We start from the raw sequence: 19,772 nt of genomic DNA, 5'->3' as shown, positions 1-19,772 counted from the left end.
GATGACCAGCAATGCATCTACTATTTCTAGGGCCAGTTCCTTAAGTACCTTAGGATGTAGATTATCAGGCCCTGGGGATTTATCGGCTTTCAATCCCATCAATTTCCTGGAATTTACAAACTGGACGGTTTGCACCTGGGCAGGACCGGGACTGATGTCCTAGGGGGAGTGTTTGCTGGTGCTCTGGGGGAGGGTTTAAACTAAAATGACAGGGGGTTTGGAACCTGTGCAGGGAGACAGAGGATAGGAAAGCAAGGATAGAAACAAAAGACAGGAAGGAGAAAAGCAAAAGTGGAAGGCAGAGAAATCAGGGGTGTAAATCAAACAGGACCACAGTAAATAATAATTCTAAAAGGACTAAGAGTTTAAAAAAAACAAGCCTGAAGGCTTTGTGTCTTAATGCGAGGAGCATTCATAATAAGGTGGATGAATTGGCTGTGCAAACAGATGTAAATGGAAATGATATAATTGGGATTATGGAAACATGGCTCCAGGGTGACCAAGACTGAGAACTCAACATCCAGGGGTATTCAATATTCAGGAAAGATAGGCAAAAAGGAAAGGGAGGTGGGGTAGCATTACTGGTTAAAGAAGGGATTAACACAATTGTAAGGAAGGATATTAGCTCTGATGATGTGGAATCTGTATGGGTAGAATTGAGAAATACTAAGGGGCAGAAAACGTTAGTGGGAGTGGTATATAGACCTCTAAACAGTAAGGCGGAGGTTGGGGATGGCATTAAAAGGGAAATTAAAGAAGCGTGCAATAAGGGCACAGCAGTCATCATGGGTGACTTTAATCTACATATAGATTGGGCTAACCAAACTATTAACAATACTGTGCAGTAACCAGGCGGAACGGCCAGGGTGAGGGTTCCCTGGGGTCAGTGGGGGCTGAGCATCCTGAATTCGCTCTCCTGCCGCTCTCTCAGTCTCAATCTCTGTATTTGTGATCCCCAGGCCTGACCATTCAATTCAATTCAAATCGCTTTATTGGCATAACAAGTTACATCTTATGTTGCCAAAGCATCGAAAAACATTCATGGTTGAACACATAAATACAGATCTATCCATACAGTGTATAAACAGATATATCCCTGAGTGTATAAATATACTTTCATATAATTTATATATACTCTTTTCTTATATTTAGTGGTTGTCCCTCTGTTTATGGCAAGCTGTAACATAGTGTGCCGCTAGTGTTACACAATTTCTCTCTTCCCCTAGTAGGTATGGGAGTTTTTGGTCGTCATTCAAATTTCTGAATTCCGGGCATATTTTTGTGAATTTTGGGTAGAATTTCTCCCTTATGCCCTGATATTTTCTACAAGCTGTGAGGAAGTGCATCTCTGTCTCCACCACTCCCTGACTGCAGTGAGAGCATATCCTGTCCTCTCTTGGTAGCCGGGTCTGCCTGTGTCTACCTTTTTCGATCGCCAGGCTATGTTCACTAAGTCTGTACATTGTCAAGGTTTTTCTCAGTTTGCTGTCCTTGACCATGGTCAGGTAATCAGCCATGTTGTATTGTCTGTTTAGGGCCAAGTAGCAATTGAGTTTGTTTTGGGTTTTTGTTGTTTCTGCCCAATATGACAGATATTTTTCCTTTTGCTTAGTGACGATTGTGTTGGGTCGAATTCTTTGCGTTACGCTGTCACTGTCCAGCATCGACCATTCACCTCTGGGCTGAGAATTAAGATTCTGTGAGGAGGAGCGGCTCGATGCTCTCGGGGCTCGGCTGGGCGGTGCTGGAGGACCGGGTCGATGCTCTCCGGGCTCAGCTGGGCGGTGCTGGAGGAGCGGGTCGATGTTCTCGGGGCTCGGCTGGGCGGTGCTGGAGGAGCGGGTCGATGCTCTCCGGGCTCGGCTGGGCGGTGCTGGAGGAGCGGGTCGATGCTCTCCGGGCTCGGCTGGGCGGTGCTGGAGGAGCGGGTCGATGTTCTCGGGGCTCGGCTGGGCGGTGCTGGAGGAGCGGGTCGATGCTCTCCGGGCTCGGCTGGGCGGTGCTGGAGGAGCGGCTCGATGCTCTCGGGGCTCGGCTGGGCGGTGCTGGAGGAATGGGTCGATGCTCTCGGGGCTCGGCTGGGCGGTGCTGGAGGAGCGGCTCGATGCTCTCGGGGCTCGGCTGGGCGGTGCTGGAGGAGCGGGTCGATGCTCTCGGGGCTCGGCTGGGCGGTGCTGGAGGAGCGGGTCGATGTTCTCCAGGCTCGGCTGCGCGGTGCTGGAGGAGCGGGTCGATGTTCTCCGGGCTCGGCTGGGCGGTGCTGGAGGAGCGGGTCGATGCTCTCGGGGCTCGGCTGGGTGGTGCTGGAGGAGCGGGTCGATGCTCTCGGGGCTCGGCTGGGTGGTGCTGGAGGAGCGTGTCGATGCTCTCCGGGCTCGGCTGGGCGGTGCTGGAGGAGCGGGTCGATGCGCTCCGGGCTCGGCTGGGCGGTGCTGGAGGAGCGGGTCGATGCTCTCCGGGCTCAGCTGGGCGGTGCTGGAGGAGTGGGTCGATGCTCTCCGGGCTCAGCTGGGCGGTGCTGGAGGACCGGGTCGATGCTCTCGGGGCTCAGCTGGGCGGTGCTGGAGGACCGGGTCGATGCTCTCCGGGCTCAGCTGGGCGGTGCTGGAGGAGCGGGTCGATGCTCTCGGGGCTCGGCTGGGCGGTGCTGGAGGAGCGGGTCGATGCTCTCGGGGCTCGGCTGGGCGGTGCTGGAGGAGCGGGTCGATGCTCTCGGGGCTCGGCTGGGCGGTGCTGGAGGAGCGGGTCGATGCTCTCCGGGCTCGGCTGGGCGGTGCTGGAGGACCGGGTCGATGCTCTCCGGGCTCAGCTGGGCGGTGCTGGAGGACCGGGTCGATGCTCTCCGGGCTCAGCTGGGCGGTGCTGGAGGAGCGGGTCGATGCACTCGGGGCTCGGCTGGGCGGTGCTGGAGGAGCGGGTCGATGCTCTCCGGGCTCGGCTGGGCGGTGCTGGAGGACCGGGTCGATGCTCTCGGGGCTCGGCTGGGCGGTGCTGGAGGAGCGGGTCGATGCTCTCCGGGCTCAGCTGGGCGGTGCTGGAGGAGCGGGTCGATGCTCTCCGGGCTCAGCTGGGCGGTGCTGGAGGAGCGGGTCGATGCTCTCCGGGCTCAGCTGGGCGGTGCTGGAGGAGCGGGTCGATGTTCTCGGGGCTCGGCTGGGCGGTGCTGGAGGACCGGGTCGATGCTCTCGGGGCTCGGCTGGGCGGTGCTGGAGGAGCGGGTCGATGCTCTCGGGGCTCGGCTGGGCGGTGCTGGAGGAGCGGGTCGATGCTCTCGGGGCTCGGCTGGGCGGTGCTGGAGGAGCGAGTCGATGCTCTCGGGGCTCGGCTGGGCGGTGCTGGAGGAGCGGGTCGATGTTCTCCGGGCTCGGCTGGGCGGTGCTGGAGGAGCGGGTCGATGCTCTCGGGGCTCAGCTGGGCGGTGCTGGAGGAGCGGGTCGATGCTCTCCGGGCTCGGCTGGGCGGTGCTGGAGGACCGGGTCGATGCTCTCCGGGCTCGGCTGGGCGGTGCTGGAGGAGCGGGTCGATGTTCTCCGGGCTCGGCTGGGCGGTGCTGGAGGAGCGGGTCGATGCTCTCGGGGCTCAGCTGGGCGGTGCTGGAGGAGCGGGTCGATGCTCTCCGGGCTCGGCTGGGCGGTGCTGGAGGACCGGGTCGATGCTCTCCGGGCTCGGCTGGGCGGTGCTGGAGGAGCGGGTCGATGTTCTCCGGGCTCGGCTGGGCGGTGCTGGAGGAGCGGGTCGATGCTCTCCGGGCTCGGCTGGGCGGTGCTGGAGGAATGGGTCGATGCTCTCCGGGCTCGGCTGGGCGGTGCTGGAGGAGCGGGTCGATGCTCTCGGGGCTCAGCTGGGCGGTGCTGGAGGAGCGGGTCGATGCTCTCCGGGCTCGGCTGGGCGGTGCTGGAGGACCGGGTCGATGCTCTCGGGGCTCGGCTGGGCGGTGCTGGAGGAGCGGGTCGATGCTCTCGGGGCTCGGCTGGGCGGTGCTGGAGGAGCGGGTCGATGCTCTCGGGGCTCGGCTGGGCGGTGCTGGAGGACCGGGTCGATGCTCTCCGGGCTCGGCTGGGCGGTGCTGGAGGAGCGGGTCGATGCTCTCGGGGCTCGGCTGGGCGGTGCTGGAGGAGCGGGTCGATGCTCTCGGGGCTCAGCTGGGCGGTGCTGGAGGAGCGGGTCGATGCTCTCGGGGCTCAGCTGGGCGGTGCTGGAGGAGCGGGTCGATGCTCTCGGGGCTCGGCTGGGCGGTGCTGGAGGACCGGGTCGATGCTCTCGGGGCTCGGCTGGGCGGTGCTGGAGGACCGGGTCGATGCTCTCCGGGCTCGGCTGGGCGGTGCTGGAGGAGCGGGTCGATGCTCTCCGGGCTCGGCTGGGCGGTGCTGGAGGAGCGGGTCGATGCTCTCGGGGCTCGGCTGGGCGGTGCTGGAGGAGCGGGTCGATGCTCTCCGGGCTCGGCTGGGCGGTGCTGGAGGAGCGGGGCCGGGAGGATGGCGGCGGCGGGTCCCGCGGGCGGACCGGGGAGGCTGAGGGAGGCCGGGGGCAGCGGCCGGCCGAGCCCGGGGCTGTGGGCCTGGTGTCTGCAGAGACTGGGAGCCGAGCGACCGGGAGAGAGGCTGGAACTGAGCCCCGGGGGAGAGGTAAACAGAGCCGGACCCGGGGGTACCCCGGGACTGTACCCCGGTAATATACCCCAGACCTGTACCCCCAGTACTGTACCCCCGGTAATATACCCCAGTACTGTACCCCCAGCACTGTACCCCCGGTAATATACCCCAGACCTGTACCCCCGGACCCCGGGAATATACCCCAGACCTGTACCCCCAGCACTGTACCCCCGGTAATATACCCCAGACCCGTACCCCCAGCACTGTACCCCCGGTAATATACCCCAGACCCGTACCCCCAGCACTGTACCCCCGGTAATATACCCCAGACCTGTACCCCCAGTACTGTACCCCCGGTAATATACCCCAGACCTGTACCCCCAGTACTGTACCCCCGGTAATATACCCCAGACCTGTACCCCCGGGACTGTACCCCCGGTAATATACCCCAGACCTGTACCCCCAGTACTGTACCCCCGGTAATATACCCCAGACCCGTACCCCCAGTACTGTACCCCCGGTAATATACCCCAGACCCGGACCCCCAGTACTGTACCCCCGGTAATATACCCCAGTACTGTACCCCCAGTACTGTACCCCCGGTAATATACCCCAGACCTGTACCCCCGGGACTGTACCCCCGGTAATATACCCCAGACCCGGACCCCCAGTACTGTACCCCCGGTAATATACCCCAGACCTGTACCCCCGGGACTGTACCCCCGGTAATATACCCCAGACCTGTACCCCCAGTACTGTACCCCCGGTAATATACCCCAGACCCGGACCCCCAGTACTGTACCCCCGGTAATATACCCCAGACCTGTACCCCCAGTACTGTACCCCCGGTAATATACCCCAGACCCGTACCCCCAGTACTGTACCCCCGGTAATATACCCCAGACCCGGACCCCCGGTACTGTACCCCCGGTAATATACCCCAGACCTGTACCCCCGGTACTGTACCCCCGGTAATATACCCCAGACCTGTACCCCCGGGACTGTACCCCCGGTAATATACCCCAGACCTGTACCCCCAGTACTGTACCCCCGGTAATATACCCCAGACCTGTACCCCCGGGACTGTACCCCCGGTAATATACCCCAGACCCGTACCCCCAGTACTGTACCCCCGGTAATATACCCCAGACCCGTACCCCCAGTACTGTACCCCCGGTAATATACCCCAGACCCGGACCCCCGGTACTGTACCCCCGGTAATATACCCCAGACCTGTACCCCCGGTACTGTACCCCCGGTAATATACCCCAGACCCGTACCCCCAGTACTGTACCCCCGGTAATATACCCCAGACCCGGACCCCCAGTACTGTACCCCCGGTAATATACCCCAGACCCGGACCCCCGGTACTGTACCCCCAGTAATATACCCCAGACCTGTACCCCCAGTACTGTACCCCCGGTAATATACCCCAGACCCGTACCCCCAGTACTGTACCCCCGGTAATATACCCCAGACCCGGACCCCCAGTACTGTACCCCCGGTAATATACCCCAGACCCGGACCCCCGGTACTGTACCCCCAGTAATATACCCCAGACCCGGACCCCCGGTACTGTACCCCCAGTACTGTACCCCCGGTAATATACCCCAGACCCGGACCCCCGGTACTGTACCCCCAGTAATATACCCCAGACCCGTACCCCCAGACCTGTACCCCCGGTAATATACCCCAGACCCGGACCCCCGGTACTGTACCCCCGGTAATATACCCCAGACCCGGACCCCCAGCACTGTACCCCCGGTAATATACCCCAGACCTGTACCCCAGACCTGTACCCCCGGTAATATACCCCAGACCCGGACCCCCAGCACTGTACCCCCGGTAATATACCCCAGATCCGTACCCCCAGTACTGTACCCCCGGTAATATACCCCAGACCCGGACCCCCAGTACTGTACCCCCGGTAATATACCCCAGACCTGTACCCCCAGTACTGTACCCCCAGCACTGTACCCCCGGTAATATACCCCAGACCCGGACCCCCAGCACTGTACCCCCGGTAATATACCCCAGACCTGTACCCCCAGTACTGTACCCCCAGCACTGTACCCCCGGTACTGTACCCCCAGTACTGTACCCCCGGTAATATACCCCAGACCCGGACCCCCGGTACTGTACCCCCAGTAATATACCCCAGACCCGTACCCCCAGACCTGTACCCCCGGTAATATACCCCAGACCCGGACCCGGACCCCCGGTACTGTACCCCCGGTAATATACCCCAGACCCGGACCCCCAGCACTGTACCCCCGGTAATATACCCCAGACCTGTACCCCAGACCTGTACCCCCGGTAATATACCCCAGACCCGGACCCCCAGCACTGTACCCCCGGTAATATACCCCAGATCCGTACCCCCAGTACTGTACCCCCGGTAATATACCCCAGACCCGGACCCCCAGTACTGTACCCCCGGTAATATACCCCAGACCTGTACCCCCAGTACTGTACCCCCAGCACTGTACCCCCGGTAATATACCCCAGACCCGGACCCCCAGCACTGTACCCCCGGTAATATACCCCAGACCTGTACCCCCAGTACTGTACCCCCAGCACTGTACCCCCGGTAATATACCCCAGACCCGTACCCCCAGTACTGTACCCCCGGTAATATACCCCAGACCTGTACCCCCAGTACTGTACCCCCAGTACTGTACCCCCGGTAATATACCCCAGACCCGGACCCCCAGCACTGTACCCCCGGTAATATACCCCAAACCCGGACCCCCAGCACTGTACCCCCGGTAATATACCCCAGACCCGGACCCCCAGCACTGTACCCCCGGTAATATACCCCAGACCCGGACCCCCAGCACTGTACCCCCGGTAATATACCCCAGACCCGGACCCCCAGCACTGTACCCCCGGTAATATACCCCAGACCCGGACCCCCAGCACTGTACCCCCGGTAATATACCCCAGACCCGGACCCCCAGCACTGTACCCCCGGTAGTATACCCCAGACCCGGACCCCCAGCACTGTACCCCGGTAATATACCCCAGACCCGGACCCCCAGTACTGTACCCCCGGTAATATACCCCAGACCCGTACCCCCAGTACTGTACCCCCGGTAATATACCCCAGACCTGTACCCCCAGTACTGTACCCCCGGTAATATACCCCAGACCTGTACCCCCAGTACTGTACCCCCGGTAATATACCCCAGACCTGTACCCCCAGTACTGTACCCCCGGTAATATACCCCAGACCCGGACCCCCAGTACTGTACCCCCAGTAATATACCCCAGACCCGGACCCCCAGTACTGTACCCCCGGTAATATACCCCAGACCCGGACCCCCAGTACTGTACCCCCAGTAATATACCCCAGACCCGGACCCCCAGTACTGTACCCCCGGTAATATACCCCAGACCTGTACCCCCAGTACTGTACCCCCGTAATATACCCCAGACCCGTACCCCCAGTACTGTACCCCCGGTAATATACCCCAGACCTGTACCCCCAGTACTGTACCCCCGGTAATATACCCCAGACCTGTACCCCCAGTACTGTACCCCCAGTAATATACCCCAGACCTGTACCCCCAGTAATATACCCCAGACCCGGACCCCCAGTACTGTACCCCCAGTAATATACCCCAGACCTGTACCCCCAGTACTGTACCCCCAGTAATATACCCCAGACCCGGACCCCCAGTACTGTACCCCCAGTAATATACCCCAGACCTGTACCCCCAGTACTGTACCCCCGGTAATATACCCCAGACCTGTACCCCCAGTACTGTACCCCCGGTAATATACCCCAGACCCGGACCCCCAGTACTGTACCCCCAGTAATATACCCCAGACCTGTACCCCCAGTACTGTACCCCCGGTAATATACCCCAGACCCGTACCCCCAGTACTGTACCCCCGGTAATATACCCCAGACCTGTACCCCCAGTACTGTACCCCCGGTAATATACCCCAGACCCGTACCCCCAGTACTGTACCCCCAGTAATATACCCCAGACCTGTACCCCCAGTACTGTACCCCCAGTAATATACCCCAGACCTGTACCCCCAGTACTGTACCCCCGGTAATATACCCCAGACCCGTACCCCCAGTACTGTACCCCCAGTAATATACCCCAGACCTGTACCCCCAGTACTGTACCCCCGGTAATATACCCCAGACCCGTACCCCCAGTACTGTACCCCCAGTAATATACCCCAGACCTGTACCCCCAGTACTGTACCCCCGGTAATATACCCCAGACCTGTACCCCCAGTACTGTACCCCCGGTAATATACCCCAGACCCGGACCCCCAGTACTGTACCCCCAGTAATATACCCCAGACCTGTACCCCCAGTACTGTACCCCCGGTAATATACCCCAGACCCGTACCCCCCAGTACTGTACCCCCGGTAATATACCCCAGACCTGTACCCCCGGTAATATACCCCAGACCTGTACCCCCAGCACTGTACCCCCGGTAATATACCCCAGACCCGTACCCCCAGCACTGTACCCCCGGTAATATACCCCAGACCCGTACCCCCAGTACTGTACCCCCGGTAATATACCCCAGACCTGTACCCCCGGTACCTGTACCCCCGGTAATATACCCCAGACCCGGACCCCCAGTACTGTACCCCCGGGAATATACCCCAGACCTGTACCCCCGGTACCTGTACCCCCGGTAATATACCCCAGACCCGTACCCCCAGTACTGTACCCCCGGGAATATACCCCAGACCTGTACCCCCGGTAATATACCCCAGACCTGTACCCCCAGTACTGTACCCCCGGTAATATACCCCAGACCTGTACCCCCGGTAATATACCCCAGACCTGTACCCCCAGTACTGCACCCCCAGTAATATACCCCAGACCTGTACCCCCGGTAATATACCCCAGACCCGTACCCCCGGTAATATACCCCAGACCTGTACCCCCAGTACTGTACCCCCGGTAATATACCCCAGACCCGGACCCCCAGTACTGTACCCCCGGTAATATACCCCAGACCCGTACCCCCAGTACTGTACCCCCGGTAATATACCCCAGACCCGGACCCCCAGTACTGTACCCCCGGTAATATACTCCAGACCCGTACCCCCAGTACTGTACCCCCGGTAATATACCCCAGACCCGTACCCCCAGCACTGTACCCCCGGTAATATACCCCAGACCCGGACCCCCAGTACTGTACCCCCGGTAATATACCCCAGACCTGTACCCCCGGTAATGTACCCCAGACCTGTACCCCCAGTACTGTACCCCCGGTAATATACCCCAGACCCGGACCCCCAGTACTGTACCCCCGGTAATATACCCCAGACCTGTACCCCCAGTACTGTACCCCCGGTAATATACCCCAGACCTGTACCCCCAGTACTGTACCCCCGGTAATGTACCCCAGACCTGTACCCCCAGTACTGTACCCCCGTAATATACCCCAGACCCGTACCCCCAGTACTGTACCCCCGGTAATATACCCCAGACCCGTACCCCCAGCACTGTACCCCCGGTAATATACCCCAGACCTGTACCCCCAGTACTGTACCCCCGGTAATATACCCCAGACCCGTACCCCCAGCACTGTACCCCCGGTAATATACCCCAGACCCGTACCCCCAGCACTGTACCCCCGGTAATATACCCCAGACCTGTACCCCCAGTACTGTACCCCCAGTAATATACCCCAGACCCGTACCCCCAGCACTGTACCCCCGTAATATACCCCAGACCCGTACCCCCAGTACTGTACCCCCGTAATATACCCCAGACCCGTACCCCCAGTACTGTACCCCCGGTAATATACCCCAGACCCGTACCCCCAGCACTGTACCCCCGTAATATACCCCAGACCCGTACCCCCAGTACTGTACCCCCGTAATATACCCCAGACCCGTACCCCCAGCACTGTACCCCCGGTAATATACCCCAGACCCGTACCCCCAGCACTGTACCCCCGGTAATATACCCCAGACCCGTACCCCCAGTACTGTACCCCCGTTAATATACCCCAGACCCGTACCCCCAGTACTGTACCCCCGGTAATATACCCCAGACCTGTACCCCCAGTACTGTACCCCAGTAATATACCCCAGACCTGTACCCCCAGTACTGTACCCCAGTAATATACCCCAGACCTGTACCCCCAGTACTGTACCCCCGGTAATATACCCCAGACCCGTACCCCCAGTACTGTACCCCCGGTAATATACCCCAGACCTGTACCCCCGGTAATATACCCCAGACCCGTACCCCCAGTACTGTACCCCCGTTAATATACCCCAGATCCGTACCCCCAGTACTGTACCCCCGGTAATATACCCCAGACCCGTACCCCCAGTACTGTACCCCCGGTAATATACCCCAGACCTGTACCCCCGGTAATATACCCCAGACCTGTACCCCCGGTACTGTACCCCCGGTAATATACCCCAGACCCGTACCCCCAGACCCGTACCCCCGGGAATATACCCCAGACCCGTACCCCCAGTACTGTACCCCCGGTAATATACCCCAGACCCGTACCCCCGGGACCCGTACCCCCGGGAATATACCCCAGACCCGTCCCCCCACACCCGTACCCCCAGGAATATACCCCGGTACCTGTACCCCCAGACCCGTACCCCCGGGAATATACCCCAGACCCGTACCCCCAGACCCGTACCCCCGGGAATATACCCCAGACCCGTACCCCCAGGAATATACCCCAGACCCGTACCCCCAGACCCGTACCCCCGGGAATATACCCCAGACCCGTACCCTCAGACCCGTACCCCCGGGAATATACCCCAGACCCGTACCCTCAGACCCGTACCCCCGGGAATATACCCCAGACCCGTACCCCCGGGAATATACCCCGGTACCTGTACCCCCAGTACTGTACCCCCAGGAATATACCCCAGACCCGTACCCCCGGGAATATACCCCAGACCTGTACCCCCAGTACTGTACCCCCGGGAATATACCCCAGACCCGTACCCCCGGTAATATACCCCAGACCCGTACCCCCGGTAATATACACCAGACCCGGACCCGGACCCCCGGACCTGTCCCCCAAGCACTGTACCCCCAGACCCGTCCCCCAGACCGGGAGAGAGGCTGGAACTGAGCCCCGGGGGAGAGATAAACAGACCCGGCCCCAGTGAGACACCCCGGGAATATAGCCCGGTACTGTACCCCCGGACCCGTCCCCCAGACCCGGACCCCCAGACCTGTACCCCCAGACAGGGAGCGAGGCTGGAACTGAGCCCCGGGGGAGAGGTAAACAGACCCGGCCCCCGGGAATATACCCAGGGAATATACCCCAGTACTGTACCCCCGGTACCGTCCCCCCAGACAGGGAGAGAGGCTGGAACTGAGCCCCGGGGGAGAGGTAAATAGTGCCGGCCCCAGTGAGACACCCACCAGTACTGTACCACAGACCTGTACCTGTACCCCCGGTAATATACCCCAGACCCGTCCCCCAGTGATAGACCCCGGGAATATACCCCAGTACTGTACTCCCAGACCTGTACCCCCAGACCTGTACCCCCAGTGAGATACCCCGGGAATATACCCCAGTACTGTACCCCCAGACCCGTACCCCCAGACCCGTACCCCCAGTGCGATACCCCGGGAATATCCCCCAGACCCGTACCCCGGGAATATACCCCAGACCCGTACCCCCAGTGCGATACCCCGGGAATATACCCCAGTACTGTACCCCCAGACCCGTACCCCCAGTGAGATACCCCGGGAATATACCCCAGACCCGTACCCCCAGAGCCGTACCCCCGTGAGATACCCCGGCAATATACCCCAGACCCGTATCCCCAGACCCACACCCCCAGTGAGATACCCCGGGAATATACCCCAGACCCGTACCCCCAGACCCGTCCCCCCGTGAGATACCCCGGGAATATACCCCAGTGAGATACCCCGGGAATATACTCCAGTACTGTACCCCCAGACCCGTACCCCCAGTGAGATACCCCGGGAATATACCCCAGACCCGTACCCCCAGAGCCGTACCCCCGTGAGATACCCCGGCAATATACCCCAGACCCGTATCCCCAGACCCACACCCCCAGTGAGATACCCCGGGAATATACCCCAGACCCGTACCCCCAGTGAGATACCCCGGGAATATACCCCAGACCCGTACCCCCAGACCCATACCCCCGTGAGATACCCTGGGAATATACCCCAGTACTGTACCCCCAGACCCGTACCCTCAGTGAGATACCCCGGGAATATACCCCAGTACTGTACCCCGAGACCAATACCCCGGGAATATACCCCAGTACTGTACCCCCAGACCTGTACCCCCGGTAATATACCCCGGACCCGTACCCCCAGTAATATACCCCAGTGTTATACAGTGAGAGACCTGTACCCACCAGCACTGTACCTCAGTGTTATACAGTGACAGACCTGTACCCACCAGTACTGTACCCCAGTGTTATACACTGACAGACCTGAACCCACCAGTACTGTACCCCAGTGTTATACACTGACAGACCTGAACCCACCAGTACTGTACCCCAGTGTTATACACTGACAGACCTGAACCCACCAGTACTGTACCCCAGTGTTATATAGTGACAGACCTGTACCCACCAGTACTGTCCCTCAGTGTTATACAGTGACAGACCTGTACCCACCAGTACTGTACCCGTGTTATACAGTGACAGACCTGTACCCACCAGTACTGTACCCGTGTTATACAGTGACAGACCTGTACCCACCAGTACTGTACCCCAGTGTTATACAGAGACAGACCTGAACCCACCAGTACTGTACCCCAGTGTTATACAGTGACAGACCTGTACCCACCAGTACTGTACCCCAGTGTTATACAGCGACAGACCTGTACCCACCAGTACTGTACCCCAGTGTTATACAGAGACAGACCTGTACCCACCAGTACTGTACCCCAGTGTTATACAGTGACAGACCTGTACCCACCAGTACTGTCCCTCAGTGTTATACAGTGACAGACCTGTACCCACCAGTACTGTCCCTCAGTGTTATACAGTGACAGACCTGTACCCACCAGTACTGTACCCGTGTTATACAGTGACAGACCTGTACCCACCAGTACTGTACCCGTGTTATACAGTGACAGACCTGTACCCACCAGTACTGTACCCCAGTGTTATACAGAGACAGACCTGAACCCACCAGTACTGTACCCCAGTGTTATACAGTGACAGACCTGTACCCACCAGTACTGTACCCCAGTGTTATACAGAGACAGACCTGAACCCACCAGTACTGTACCTCGAGCCGTGTGCTCGATAGACCCCCTCTCCTGGGACAGTTTCCCCCGAGTTGGATATGTCACCTGATGCTTTTTGTGTTGCAGGTGACAGTGGGCCGAGGGTTTGGGGTCACTTATCGGCTCCTCGCCAGAAACTGCCCCCTGATGATCTCCCGCAACCACTGCTCGTTTCGCCTGACCTCAGAGGGAGAGTGCACCGTCATTGACAACCAGGTATCCTCACAGTCCGCCCATTCAGCCCTCGCATGTTTCACAGGGACATGTGGACATAAGAACATAAGAAACAGGAGCAGGAGTTGGCCACTGGGCCCCTCGAGCCTGCTGCCCCATTCGGCCCCTCGAGCCTGCTGCCCCATTCGGCCCCTCGAGCCTGCTGCCCCATTCGGCCCCTCGAGCCTGCTGCCCCATTCGGCCCCTCGAGCCTGCTGCCCCATTCGGCCCCTCGAGCCTGCTGCCCCATTCGGCCCCTCGAGCCTGCTCCGCCATTCGGCCCCTCGAGCCTGCTCCGCCATTCGGCCCCTCGAGCCTGCTCCGCCATTCGGCCCCTCGAGCCTGCTCCGCCATTCGGCCCCTCGAGCCTGCTGCCCCATTCGGCCCCTCGAGCCTGCTCCGCCATTCGGCCCCTCGAGCCTGCTGCCCCATTCGGCCCCTCGAGCCTGCTCCGCCATTCGGCCCCTCGAGCCTGCTGCCCCATTCGGCCCCTCGAGCCTGCTCCGCCATTCGGCCTCTCGAGCCTGCTGCCGCATTCGGCCCCTCGAGCCTGCTCCCCCATTCGGCCCCTCGAGCCTGCTCCGCCATTCGGCCCCTCGAGCCTGCTGCGCCATTCGGCCCCTCGAGCCTGCTCCGCCATTCGGCCCCTCGAGCCTGCTCCGCCATTCGGCCCCTCGAGCCTGCTCCGCCATTCGGCCCCTCGAGCCTGCTCCGCCATTCGGCCCCTCGAGCCTGCTCCGCCATTCGGCCCCTCGAGCCTGCTCCGCCATTCGGCCCCTTGAGCCTGCTCCGCCATTCGGCCCCTCGAGCCTGCTCCGCCATTCAATGCGATCATGGCTGATCTGATCTTGGCCTCAACTCCACTTTCCCGCCCATTCCCCAGACCCCTCGACTCCCCGTAGCTCAAATATCTGTCAATCTCCACCTTGAATATATTCACTGACTCCGCCTCCACAGCTCTCTGGGGCAGAGAATTCCACAGATTCACAACCCTCTGAGAAGAAATTCCTCCTCACCTCAGTTCTAAATGGGTGCCCCCTTATTCTGAAACTATGCCCCCGAGTTCTAGATTCCCCCACGGGGGGAAACATCCTCTCTGCATCTACCCTGTCGAGCCCCTTCAGAATCTTATATGTTTCAATAAGATCACCTCTCATTCTTCTAAACTCCAATGAGTATCGGCCCAACCTGCTCAACCTTTCCTCATAAGACAACCCCTTCATCTCCGGAATCAACCTCGTGAACCTTCTCTGAACTGCCTCCAATGCAAGTATATCCTTCCTTAGATAAGGAGACCAAAACAGTACGCAGTACTCCAGGTGTGGTCTCACCAACACCCTGTACAGTTGTAGCAAGACTTCCCTACTTTTATACTCCATTCCCCCTTGAAATAAAGGCCAACATTCCATTTGCCTTCCTAATTACTTGCTGTACCTGCATGCTAACTTTTTGTGTTTCATGTACTAGGGCCCCCAGATCACTCTGTACCTCAGCATTTTGTAATCTCTCCCCATTTAAATAATAATTTGCTTTTTTATTTTTCCTACCTAAGTGGATAACCTCACACTTTCCCACATTAAACTCCATCTGCCAGATTTTTGCCCACTCACTGAGCCTGTCTATATCCCTTTGCAGATTCTGTGTGTCCTCTTCACAACTTGCTTTCCCACCTGTCTTAGTATCATCAGCAAATTTGGCTACAGTACACTCGGTCCCTTCATCCAAGTCATGAATATAGATTGTAAATAGTTGAGGCCCCAGCACTGATCCCTGTGGCACCCCACTAGTTACCGTTTGCCAACCAGAAAATGACTCATTTATCCCGACTCTCTGTTTTCTGTTAGTTAGCCAATCCTCTGTCCATGCTAATATATTACCCCCAAACCCCATGAGCTCTTATCTTGTGCAGTAACCTTTTCTGTGGCACCTTATCGAATGCCTTCTGGAAATCCAAATACTCCACATCTACTGGTTCCCCTTTATCCACCCTGCTCGTTACATGCTCAAAGAACTCCAGCAAATTTGTCAAACATGATTTCCCTTTCATAAAACCACACTGACTCTACTTGACTATATTATGATTTTCTAAATGTCCTGCTACCACTTCCTTAATGATGGACTCCAGCATTTTCCCAATGACAGATGTTGGGCTAACTAGTCTATAGTTGCCTGCTTTCTGTCTCCCTCCTTTCTTAAATAGGGGCGTTACATTTGCAGTTTTCCAGTCCGCTGGGACCTCTCCAGAATCCAGGGAATTTTGGTAGATTATAACCAATGCATCCACTATCTCTGCAGCCACCTCTTTTAAGACCCTAGGATGCAGGCCATCGGGTCCAGGGGACTTGTCCACCTTTAGTCCCATTAGTTTGCCTAGTGCTTTCTCTCTAGTGCTACTCTACCTTCTCCCTCTTTATTAGGCCCCTGGAGCCTATTACACAGGAACAGGAGGAGGCCATTCAGCCCCTCGAGCCTGTTACACAGGAACAGGAGGAGGCCATTCAGCCCCTCGAGCCTGTTACACAGGAACAGGAGGAGGCCATTCAGCCCCTCGAGCCTGTTACACAGGAACAGGAGGAGGCCATTCAGCCCCTCGAGCCTGTTACACAGGAACAGGAGGAGGCCATTCAGCCCCTCGAGCCTGTTACACAGGGACAGGAGGAGGCCATTCAGCCCCTCGAGCCTGTTACACAGGAACAGGAGGAGGCCCATTCAGCCCCCTTGAGCCTGTTACACAGGAACAGGAGGAGGCCATTCAGCCCCTCAAGCCTGTTACACAGGAACAGGAGGAGGCCCTTCAGCCCCTCGAGCCTGTTACACATGAACAGGAGGAGGCTGTTCAGCCCTCTCCCCCTGTCTGTAATCCCCTCCCCAGCCCCCCCCCCCCCCCATCTGGTGTCTGTGGTCCCCTTGGCCCTCTGGTCCCTTTGTTGCTGATATTTCTTGGCCTGCTCCCTGGGAGAGGGCTGCTCCCGGATATTTGTCACTTGTGTGATGGCGGGAGCTGAGCGGGCGCCGTGTGAGGGCGGGTGGGCGCCCTGCGAGGGCGGGTGGGCACCCTGCGAGGGCGGGCGGGTGGGCGCCCTGCGAGGGCGGGCGGGCGGGCGCCGTGGGAGGGCGGGCGCCGGGCGGGCGCTGTGCGAGGGATGGCGCTGTGCGAGGGATGGAGGGCGGACGCTGCATCCTCAGTCACGGGTTGTGTTTCTGGGCCCACGGTGACGGGTTGTGTTTCTGGGCCCTCGGTGACGGGTTGTGTTTCTGGGCCCTCGGTGACGGGTTGTGTTTCTGGGCCCTCGGTGACGGGTTGTGTTTCTGGGCCCTCGGTGACGGGTTGTGTTTCTGGGCCCTCGGTGACGGGTTGTGTTTCTGGGCCCTCGGTGACGGGTTGTGTTTCTGTGTGCAGAGTCTGAACGGAGTCTGGGTGAACGGTGAGCGGATCGAGCCCCACCTACCCTTCCTGCTGAAGGAAGGAGACGTGATCCAGCTCGGCGTGCCGCTGGAACACAAGGAGCGGGCGGAGTATGAATACCGCTTGGCACGGCGCGCGAAGGTGCCTCCGCCCACAGTGGAACAGCCGGGCGCAGGGCACAGCGCGAGGAATGCGGAGTGCGGGAGGGTGAAACGCAAGCACAGCTGCGAGGAGGTGGAGCGTGGAGCCGCAGAGGGGCCCTCGACCTGCAAAAGTAAAATCCAGCGGGTCTGTGAGTCGCACCCACCAGGCTCTGGTACCAGCCGGGAGCGGCAAAGCAATACGGCAGAGCGAGAGGAGCCGGGCTCTGGCTCCAGCCAGGAACGGCAGAGCGATACAGCAGAGCGACAGGAGCCAGGCTCTGGCACCAGCCGGGAGCGGCAGGGCGATACGGCAGAGCGAGAGGAGCCGGGCTCTGGCTCCAGCCAGGAACGGCAGGGCGATACGGCAGAGCGAGAGGAGCCGGGCTCCAGCTGGGAGCAGCAGAGCGATACGGCAGAGCGAGAGGAGCCGGGCTCTGGCACCAGCCGGGAGCGGCAGAGCGATACGGCAGAGCGAGAGGAGCCGGGCTCCAGCCAGGAGCGGCAGAGCGATACGGCAGAACGAGAGGAGCCGGGCTCCAGCCAGGAGCGGCAGAGCGATACGGCAGAACGAGAGGAGCCGGGCTCCAGCCGGGAGCGAGCAGCATCTCCCCACACACCCATCTCTGGGAGGCTGAGGACGGTATCAATGGCCCAGGGACAGAGCGCCCAGGAGCTGGCCACGCTCCGGCAGAAGAACTGGCAGATCCAGGAGCTGAGCGCCAGAGAGCGGGGACTGGAGAGGCAGCAGAAGGAATGTCTGCACAGCGAGCAGGAGCAGCAGGTGGAAAGATCTTTCCATGAGGACCAGCGGCAGCTGGAGGTAACGGCGCAGGGGGACCTAGGGGATCAGGGGGGAACCGGGAGATCAGGGGGGGATCGGGGGGGGGGGCCCGGGGGATCCTGGGGGGGCCCCGGGGGATCAATCAGGGGTGCCCAGGGGAGCTTGGGGGATTGCGGGGGGGGGGCCCGGGGGATCGGGGGCAGGCCCGGGGGAGCGGGGGGACCTGGGAGATCAGGCGGGGGGATCCATGGGGGGCCAGGGGGATCGGGGGGGCGCCCGGGGGATCCGGGGGGGATCAGGGGGACCCGGGGGCATTGGTCGGGTTCGATAGGGTGTTTGGTCGATGGGGTGTGGGGTTAATTGGGTGGGTATTTGGGGATTGGGTCGATGGGGTGTGGGGTTAATTGGGTGGGTATTTGGGGATTGGTTACAATCTGATGATTTATCTCAAAACTCTCTTTCAGGCAGTGGGGAAACATCTGATGGACCACAGGTTGCACCATCACTGGAGCCAGAGTGCCCCACAGGTACAGCCCACCTCGGCACCGGGTCACAGGGAGCCCGTGTCTCACCGATCAGCCCAATCCCCCAGTCCATTGGTCCTCTCTGCACAAGGCAAAACCACACACGTTTAATCCACACACGCTCTCTCGCACTCACATTCGCTCTCTCACACGCTCTCGAGCTCTCACACTCGCTCGCGCTCAATCTCTCGCGCTCAATCTCTCGCGCTCAATCTCTCGCGCTCACTCTCTCGCGCTCGCTCTCGCGCCCTCTCTCGCGCCTCGCGCTCTCTCTCGCTCTCGCGCTCGCACTCACTCACTCACACTCTCTGTCTCTCTCTCTGTCTCTCTCTCTGTCTCTCTCTCTGTCTCTCTCTCTCTCACTCTCTGTCTCTCTCACTCTCTGTCTCTCTCACTCTCTGTCTCTCTCTGTCTCTCTCACTCTCTGTCTCTCTCACTCTCTGTCTCTCTCACTCTCTGTCTCTCTCACTCTCTGTCTCTCTCACTCTCTGTCTCTCTCTCAATTCAATTCAATTCAATTCAAATGCTTTATTGGCATGAAAGTTTACAGGGAACCATATTGCCAAAGCTTACATAACAAAAAGTACAGTTTTCCAACATTCTGTAGGTGTCAAACAATTTTGACCTTCGTTGGGTACATACAATATTACTTTAAACAATATTAATTTAAACAGTCGTTGTACATCATTGGGTACATTCAGTATTAATTTTAAACAGTCCTCAGGTTGTGACATGTTGTTACATATTTGGCACCAAGGTGTGGTCTGTCTCCTTCTCCCAGGACTAATCTTAATTTTGACAGGTCATCCAATTCCTTGAAATCTGGGGTTGTTTGGCTGAGCTTGTCAAATAATATGTTTCTTGATG

General features: G+C 59.2%; 1 protein-coding gene across 1 annotated transcript; it reads left to right on the top strand.

The window, feature by feature from the left end:
- Window positions 1–4,384: 4,384 nt before the first annotated feature.
- On the top strand, window positions 4,385–19,031 carry LOC147113219 (uncharacterized). The gene is made up of 4 exons (XM_085998151.1): window positions 4,385–4,625; window positions 13,926–14,054; window positions 17,452–18,420; window positions 18,846–19,031. Exons 1-4 carry the CDS (start codon window positions 4,476–4,478, stop codon window positions 19,014–19,016), a joined length of 1,419 nt encoding a protein of 472 aa, XP_085854277.1. The 5' UTR covers window positions 4,385–4,475; the 3' UTR covers window positions 19,017–19,031.
- Window positions 19,032–19,772: the final 741 nt, after the last annotated feature.

Source organism: Somniosus microcephalus, chromosome 9 (assembly GCF_052327205.1).
Source record: "Somniosus microcephalus isolate GS21.2 chromosome 9, FLI_Smic_1.0, whole genome shotgun sequence".
NCBI classification, from domain to species: domain Eukaryota; kingdom Metazoa; phylum Chordata; class Chondrichthyes; order Squaliformes; family Somniosidae; genus Somniosus; species Somniosus microcephalus.
The sequence above is the reverse complement of the archived record's forward strand: the minus strand, read 5'-3'. Positions and strand labels throughout refer to the sequence as shown.